Raw genomic sequence first — 9,552 nt, 5'->3', positions numbered from 1 at the left:
CAGCGAAAATTCATCTCGTGGTCGGAAGAACTATACATCTAATGCAATGGTTCTCAACCTTTTTTGACTCGCGGAGCCCTTCTTAGTGAAAGAATTCTATGGCGGAGCCTCGTATATTGGCCAATTTTTTAATTATTCATCAAAGTTATTGATTTATTTTTATTATTTAAAAATATTTACAATTATTTTTTTAAATTTTACTGTTTTTTTTTTCTAATTCCGGTTGAGAACCACTGATCTAATGCAAGGAAACCACGTGACTCGCTGAAAACAAACACGAGCCCATCAATGTTAAAATTGCCGATTTTAGCATAGAAATGCGGAAATTTAGTAAGGTTTTCCTCCGCATCAATAATTTTAAAAATTGTATTGAATTCTCGATTTTTGAAATATTGAGTTGTCTTAGAGATCAGAAAATTAAATATAAAATAATGAGCCAGACCAACTTTCGAGGTGGATATCCATGCAGTAACATTAATTTCAGCTTTTTATTTATATCTTCTCAAGCATGAAAATGAAAATTAATGTCTCCGTATTGTCTTATATTATCCAATTGCATCAATCCATATAGTTTAGGATGTTTTGAAATTAATTAAGGAATTATTTCTTTTTAATTATTATTTCTTTCATTACCTCTGGAGTAATGGCTTTAATCAATTCTGGATTTGTTTCTTTCATTAATGCTGAAATTATTTCTTTCATTGATTCTGAAATAATATCTCATTAATTCTGGCATTGTCTTTCATTAATTTTGGAATTATCTCTCATTAATTTTGGAATTATCTCATTAATTTTCGAATTATCTCTCATTAATTTTGGAATTATCACTTTTTCATTAATTTTGGAATTATCACTTTTTCATTAATGCTGGAATTATTCCTTTCATTAATTCTATAATTTTTTTCTTTCATTAATTTTGGAATATTATCCCTTTCTGGAATTATTTCTTTCATTATTAAAGCTGAAATTATCACTTTCATTTATTTTGGAACTGAAATTTTGTTTCATTAAAACTAGAATTTTCCTTTCATTTATTTTGGAACTGAAATTTTCTGTTTTATTAAAACTAGAATTTTTCTTTCATTATCTTTCATTAATGCTGGAACTATCGCTTTCATCAATTTTGGAATTATCTTTCATTAATTTGAGAATTATCTTTCATTAATTTGGGAATTATCTTTCATTAATTTGGGAATTATCTTTCATTAATTTGGGAATTATCTTTCATTAATTTGGGAATTATTTCATTAATTTTGGAATTATCACTTTCTTTAATTTTGGAATTATCACTTTCTTTAATTTTGGAATTATCTTTCATTAATTTTGGAATTATCACTTTCATTAATTCTGGAATTATCTTTAATTACTCTCATGAAAGGAATGCCACATGCGACTCATGAAATTAACAAATCTAAATTAAAAAAACAGAAATTAATCTGCCTGTTTTTGCTTCAAAAAATGCATGATTAAAGCTGCGGAATTTAATTTATATGGGCCCATAATTAATTTCAAAACATCCTAAACTATATGGATTGAGATGCAAGTGGATAATTATTATCCACTTGCATCTCAATAATATAAGACAATAATATTATTGATATAAGACAATACGAAGACATTAATTTTCATTTTCGTGCTTGAGAAGATATAAATAAAAAGCTGAAATAAATAAAAGCTGTTATTGCATGGATATCCACCACAAAAAGGGGTCTGGCTTATTCTTTTATGTTTAATTTTTTGGGCTTCGTATCTCTAAGCGAACTCAATATTTCAAAAATTTTTTATAATTATTGATGTGGCGGAAAACTCCACTAAATTTCCGCATTTCTATGCTAAAATCAGCAATTTTAACATTGATCTCTATGGGGGGATCATGTTTGTTTTCACAGAGTCACATGGTCTTCCGAGAAAGATGTTGGGGGACACCGTGTTCTCAGCCCTGCCAAGGCGGAGACCGCTGACGTCATACTCCCTGCAGTAATATAAGCTCATTAGTCTTAACTCATTGTAGTTTCACCTGAAAGCTGTATGGCTCTAACTTAGATGGTTTCATACGGGGGGAGGAAATATTCCTTAAATGAAGAGTTTACTATCTAGTTTTTGAGGATGATCCTCAATGCAAGTTTATTTTCTCTTCCTTAAATATCAGATGGTAGCAGCTGTTTCATAATCGATTTCATTTTTCCAATTTTTTTCCTAAACATCAGAAAAATGAAATGCCTGCCTGCCGATAGATGGCATCAAAGTTCCCAATGTTCAGATGTTAAATTAATATTCAAGAACTCAGCAAAAAAAATAAACTATTTCTTGGTGAAGGGCCCAAAATTTAGTGACCTCAAATTTAAATAGCAAAAATTCAAGGGTGACTGATCAAACATCTTGAAACCTAGAGAGCTGGGGTTCTCAAATGTTTTCCTGCAGCGCCCCTTACCCTAATCAATGCTTATCAGTCTCTCCCCCCACAGCAGTTTAAGAAAGAATGTCTTCGAAAAACTTTTTAAGGCACAGCAGAAAACAGTTTGAGATCTTTTGCTATAGAAAGAGGGGGCATAGGGGAAACAGACCTGAAAATCTGGGGAAGCATGATGATGTCTGTACCACCCTTATACATATTTTGTGTTGAACGGTAGCGAATCCCCCCACTCGTCCCATATGTGCCCCCTTTATCCATGAAGTACAGAAATTCACATAAAATGCACTCCAATTAATATCTGAGCAACCAATGTGAACCAGACCAGCCTTGAATATAAAGCAGACCTTATAAAATTTTTCAATCTGTATATAAAATTGATTTTCTGTATGTGTGGATCCGATGTGGGGGGACCACCCCTCCCAAGAGCCAAATAATATGGAAGAAGTTTTCCTATACTGTGTAAAATATGGGATGATCCAATGCACCTACACAATAAGTCGCTTCTGCAACACATTGCCCTGAATCCACCTGCCTCCGCTCCATTTGAAGCTGAACATTGCCTTGGCTTCAATCACAGCTGTGCGAAGATGCCTGCCTCCATTTGATTTGAAGCTAAAGACATCTTCCACCACTACATTTATAGTTGAGGTTGTCTGTTTTCACTACACTTGCAGCTGAAGGCATCTACCTCAGCTTCTTTAGCAGCAAATATATCTGCCTCGACTCATTCACAGTGGAAAATGTCTGCCTTTGCTCCATTCATATTTGAAAATGCTTGCATCTTCTTCATTCGCAGCTAAAGATATCTGTCTCTGTTTAATTTGCAGCTGAATGTGCCTGCCTTCGCTTAGGCAGGGATCCATGGAGGGAGAGGAAAGCTTATGCCTCCCAAGAGCTGAATAATATGGGAAAATTTGTATGTCCATTGAAATACAAGTCAATTCAATAAACATACACAACTCGCTCCTCCCGACACATTCTCTTTGATCTGTGCCTGGTGTGTATATATGTTCCCCATACACATTGAAATTGAAACTTCTTGAACGATACTCGATACCACTATAAATCCCTCTAAATCAATTTTCAAGTCTTGTTTTGAAATGTTAACTGTGCTGCCTCCCAATAAAACCTTCCTACAACGGCATTTTTTCTTGGTCCTGCACAGAGCAGTTGTGCCAAATATTTTTTCCATGAGAAACTTATAAAAAAAATAATGTTTCTATCAACCTTCCCCAAGACATAGTGACATGGCCCCCACAAGGGGAAGGTTGACAGAGCTCCAGCCCTGAAGCCTCGGACAAAATTTTCTTGTTTGTTTTTTTTTTTTTTGTTTTTTCATGCCATAAATTGGGCTGCTCCAGGATGTGGGGGGAGGGCATGCATAGTGACTACTTCCGGTATTAATGGATATGCTGATGTATATTGTGTCACGTCGTGCCGCCAGGTCACTCGTATAACCTTTTGTCACCAGATTCATCCTGTCGCGCAGATCTCTCCCAGGTTCTTTGCCAAGGACTTGAATATGGGTAGACACTCAGGAACGAGAACAAATAATCACCTTCATTTACATGAACTAAAAGTACCGCTAAAACTAGAGCAGCCTTCCAAACATACCCCTTCTCTCTTCGAATTCTGTCAGAGTCCCAGAATCTTGTTCTTCTATGTTAACGATTGCATGCCACATGTACCTTGCATGTGTTTTCACAGCCTCTTCAAATTCTACCCTTCATAACAATAGATTTGTATAGAGAACATACACACAAGATCAAATAATATTTATATACGTTTAATAAAGGGGAGGATAAAGAACCATTACGGCTGGGAATTGATCAAAATTCTAACTGGAACTAAAATTTGATTAACCGATTAAATTTTTTTGATTAACCAGAAAAAATGTAATCGATTAATCGAATTTTATTCAAATATTTTTAAATGCTATTCATTCATTCATAGCAAAGGAAGTGTTGGTAACTCTGTAATACAGTATTAATTGATGCTATAAAAACACATTTTATTCATTTCACGCATCTATCCACTGAATGGATGTAAATAAATATAGAAAAAGATCAAGAAATAAAGGCTGTGCCCGCTTGAAGCTATTTAATATCGTCCCTGTTTTCCAGCAACATGAATGTGCAAATTTCTAGAACTCAGAAAGCAACTTTCAGATGTGTACTCTACCCATGTTACTCTATGGAAGTTGTTCTCCTAAAATATTTTGTAAAATGTGTTTCAATAGGGGGTACAAATTTGCACGTTTCTGGCAAAACTTAGCAAAATAAGTGATCCAACCAGATGATAAACCCAAAAGTGAAAATTTCCACATTCATGTCCCTGCCACAAGGTGGAAGATATGCTGAACATGCTTGTCATATTCTGAAATTCCTTAATTCGGATCTTGTTTTTTTTAAAATCAGTAATTTTATAAATCATCACTAGTTTCCGTTGAATCGACTTGTCGATAAATTTGATCAAAATATTGATTCAAATATTTTTTAATATGGTCACTTATCTGTAGGAACATAATATTTAAGACATTTAGTCGGTTTAATCAAATAAATCATGTATAATTATAAACTGTTAACAAAAATTTGAATAGAATTTCAATCAGATTGATTGAGTTGATTAACTCAACTAAAATTTTTAACTTTGATTAACAAATGATTGATTAACCAACCTAATTAATCGGACCAGCCCCAAAAATCATGCATGACAATCTTTTCAATAAGCACTTCAGCTTGCATAAAAAAGTAGTAGAGTTTATTTCAATGACTTCTCAGGAAAAAAAAAAGATACAAATAAAAAAACAGTCCTTTGGAGAAGATTAAGGTGGGGGAAAAAAATCAGGAACATAATTTAATCGTACTTTTCCCAGTGACAATGAGGAATTCATCATCTTGCAAATCTCTCAACACATCTTCAAACATGTCCCTGGTGATCATCTGCAATTACAAAAGGGGAATAAATAAATAAATAATTTTAACTTTCAAAGGGTTTAGAAATATCGATGGCAGTTATCATAAAATATCATAGAATATTAATAAATTCTTGAAAATGTACACTCAGTGGGCTAACGTATTATGACCACCCCTGTCAGGTTTAAGAAAAATTTGCTATGGTATTTCCCTGTCGCTACTAGGTGAGACTAGTAGTAAAGAAAAGAGGAAAACGTGGCGCCTGCAACAGTGGTGAAAGTGATTTGTTTGGGAAGATATGGATAAACCACTATGATTCGACAGACTTTGAACAAGATGAATTCAGGAGCTTAGAACGAGTGTGAGAGCTGTATTCATAAATTGTTCAAGGTGCAATTGTTTTTAATATAAAATTCGTGTTCATCAATCCCAAAGCAGAATACAGTATACCAAAAACAGTAATATGCATCAAGAGCAATCTATGAAAGAAAACAATAAAAAGAACTCGTGTAAAAAACACAGAATTTTCATCACAGACCAATACATAACATTTTGCTTTGGGGGTCATCCTCAACTAGTAGTTATGAAAGTACTGGTTGTCTGGGCTAAAAATTGAACTGCATTCATAGATGTCCTGGCTTATGGAGTTTTAGAATACAGTTAGAATACAATATAGTTTTAGAATACAGTTTTGAAGACACTGGTGGGACAAAAACAAATTTGTCCATAAAAGAGGAGTTACAGATAAATCGGGTTGGAAAAGCATACTTTTATTACACACTGGGGGAAATTATTATTTAGACGTAAAAGAGGGGTGACCACATCTGAGGTGATTCCATTAAGAAGAGTTTTACTGTTAACGTTATTAGCAGATAAATAAATTTCAATGTGAGCACCATTTGTGGCTCTGCAGATATATAAATGGTACTCTATCTCTTGCAAAAAAGCTCAGTAGTATTAGAGGTGTTATTAAATCAATTGCTGCAGAGATATGCTGTTGATATGAATGTGGAAGGCTACACACTACACTCAGTTCATACATGACGTTAAGCACACATCATTGATTTTAATTCAGCCAGCCAAAGAGCATGTGATGAACCTAATGTTTTGGCGTCCACATGCTGACTGGCAATGAGTTCATGACTACATCGAAGAAGTGTCTGTCCAAAGGCAACTGTTAACAGTGCATATGCATGATCTTGTTAGGAAACTTGGAGCAATATCCCATGGACAGTGCAGAATTCGCATAACTAAATATGTGTGATTTTCTAAGTACAAGCCATTGCTTTTGGATACCTTTAACCCAGACATCCTTTAGTGCATTATTCATTCCATGGAAGGGGAAAAAACTTGATTATGAAAAAAATTTATCATGAATCAATTGCACAGATGCATGTTTTCGAAAAAAATTAATAATTTCCATACTATATAATAGCAACTATTTTCAATACAATCAATTTATTCTAAATAATTAAATTTTAGTTTCCTCATCCATGATCATTGAAGCATTTATAGATGGATGGATGCATCACCACTGATTTCCAAGTGTTCAAATAATTACAATCAAACTTTAATAATGAAGAAGAAAAGAAAATTATTTTTGAATTTTAGTCATTGTGTAGCTTCAATACTGCAAGTTTAAAAATGTGTTATAGATGGCTGACATATTGCAACAACATTGTGCTACCACAAGTTCTCCAAGTAAAACTAACAAAAACATTTTTTTAAACAAAACTGTGAACTTACAATATCAGATTGTTCCCTAATATCCTCAAGAACTTTGCTGTATGAAAATGTTTTTGCAGTTTTCCCTTTGGTTTGAAGCATTTTCCGAAGAGCTTGGCTGATCTGTTCACGGTGGCGTCTGGATGCATTACTGATGCCAGTAGTCAATATTGATATGTCAATCTTGCCAGAGCTTGGATCTGTGGCTGACTGCTTAATAGCCTCACGGTGCAACCTATGAACAAAACATATGGAATGTATAATATAGGATATATATTGGAAAATATATGGTTAGGTACAAAAATGCATGGGAATTCAATGTTTAGTCATTAAATTTCCATAAAAGCAAGCCACAAATTGATCAATATAATTAGTACAATTCTAATCAGGACTGGCAAGTTCATGAAACATGGCAGTTTTTGACGGTTTAAACTGCCATCAAAAACCTTTGTCAAAAACTTCAAATATTGCTTTTCAATATAAAAATTCCCATTGGAAACACACATGTTAATTCCATGTAATGTTTAAAGTGACTGTTTTATAAAGAATAAATATTTAATGATTGTAAAATAATTTTCTACTCTCTACAGAATTATTTTGGACAATTTTTTTTTTTTTAAATAAAATATACAATTTGAATAAAGCATAGCATAAACACTTAAAGGAAAACTATGGAATGATCGGACATTCTCTGATTCAAGATGATTCTTAACCTAAAATTTCTTCAACTGCTTATATACTGTATTTGCATTGATATAAATCATCTGCTGTACTCTTTTTACAACAGATAAGTTTTTAAAAAAATTTATCACATCATACATGTAATGTTGATAATCACTGATACTTAAACCATACTCTTATTGTGCATAAAATTGAAATATCTAGCAATCAAAATACAAAATTGTAGGACTAAAATGCCATTTAATTTGTCAGTGCTAGCTTGTACATTGATGCTTAAGAAACTCCTGTAACTTATCCTTAGTCAAACTTAGTTATTCTTACTTTGCACTACGATATGAACTGAACTTATACAACCTGAGCTATGAAATTTTTAGGTGAAAATACATGAGTTTAATTAGTGCATTAAGAGATGCTGAGTGAGAATTTTTCATATGGAATAAAATTTTGGGCAGATCAGAAAATTTAAAATATCAAAATATATATATTTTTTTTCAGTAATTATAATTCCCAATATAAAACCCATTAATCTACATAAAAGTATTTTTTATTTAACATATCTATACAAAAACTATTTGACAACATTGACAATAAGTTTTTGACTGTTTTAATACTGAAATAGTTTCTGAAGTCAAAAACCTAACCCTGATGCCCTATCATACATATTTTGAATAAGCAACTCTATTCCGCTTAGCAAATTGAACACAGGTAATGAGTAGCTTAGATAAATAAACCATAAAATTATATTTTATATGTTCTAGACTCTTATGTTGAAAATTTCAAATTATAATTAATATTTTGTTCTAATTATTAATAAATTAATGATTAAAAATAAATCATTGTAATATGCAAAAAAAAGTAAGTTTTTCATCATGTTATATACCTATTGTGTTTAAAACATTATCAAAAAGCATTCATTCAGGTTTGACAAATTTGACTGCAGATTAACTGATTAATTAATCAAAGTAAGAATAACTAAGTTTGACTAAGGATAAGTTACAGGAGTTTCTTAAGCATCAATGTACAAGCTAGCACTGGCAAATTAATTAACTGCAGATTTGCTCCTAGCCATTAATGTGCACATTACCTAGCTAATCTGCAGATTAACTGATTTCATACCTAGATAATCTGCAGATTAACTGATTTCATACCTAGATAATCTGCAGATTAACTGATTTCATACCTAGATAATCTGCAGATTAACTGATTTCATACCTAGATAATCTGCAGATTAACTGATTTCATACCTAGATAATCTGTAGAATAACCGATTTCTGCACTTTAGCAGTAACATATATACAAATATATATACATACATTGAGTACATATTCTTTGCCCCCCCCCCCCGGAAAAGTTGAAATGACAGCCCTGGCACACCCCAATGCTTAGGACAGCTCTGAATAAGATGCCCAGCCTTATTTTAAATTTTGGGATGCAGCTCAACAGCCCACAGAACTGGAGCTGTGAAAGTGTTTGACACAATAATATCACTCTCACACTTTCAAAGTGAGAAGATTTTGTATTCATTTGATTTTCTGAAATAAATGAGAATTCCTACCGTCTAGCTTCTTCAACATCAACTAGTTCAACTACTGAGGAGAAACGAACTTTGGCATGAGCTTCTGACAATCTTATGAGTGATTCCAGTTGACGTGGATAGGCAGTTACCTGACCTCTTCCACTACCAAACTTTCTCATGTCAACGTAAGCTTGTATGAGTGCTTGACCAGCTTCAACAGAGATGGTTGGATGAATATATGTCCTGCCATAAGCTATATAGTCCTTCAGGAGGTTCATGTCCTGTGTACAACAACATCAATA

At 33.0% G+C, this 9,552-nt stretch overlaps 1 protein-coding gene across 1 annotated transcript in view; it reads right to left on the bottom strand.

Moving 5' to 3' along the window:
- Positions 1 to 5,156: 5,156 nt before the first annotated feature.
- dpa (disc proliferation abnormal) overlaps positions 5,157 to 9,552 on the bottom strand; it is a 40,136-nt gene continuing 35,740 nt past the window's right edge. Inside the window, exons 17-19 of the mRNA XM_089254819.1 lie at positions 9,290 to 9,531; positions 7,075 to 7,288; positions 5,157 to 5,355 (exon numbers count right to left, since the gene is read on the bottom strand). Coding sequence (XP_089110945.1) covers positions 5,257 to 5,355; positions 7,075 to 7,288; positions 9,290 to 9,531 — 555 coding nt within the window. The 3' untranslated portion in view covers positions 5,157 to 5,256. The remainder of the gene's footprint in view (positions 5,356 to 7,074; positions 7,289 to 9,289; positions 9,532 to 9,552) is intronic.

This window comes from Pholcus phalangioides, unplaced genomic scaffold (genome assembly GCF_987345545.1).
Source record: "Pholcus phalangioides strain wild (caught in Gottingen) unplaced genomic scaffold, Ppha-v1.0 ptg000042l_1, whole genome shotgun sequence".
NCBI lineage: Eukaryota > Metazoa > Arthropoda > Arachnida > Araneae > Pholcidae > Pholcus > Pholcus phalangioides.
This window is presented reverse-complemented; position numbering and strand designations above follow the sequence as displayed.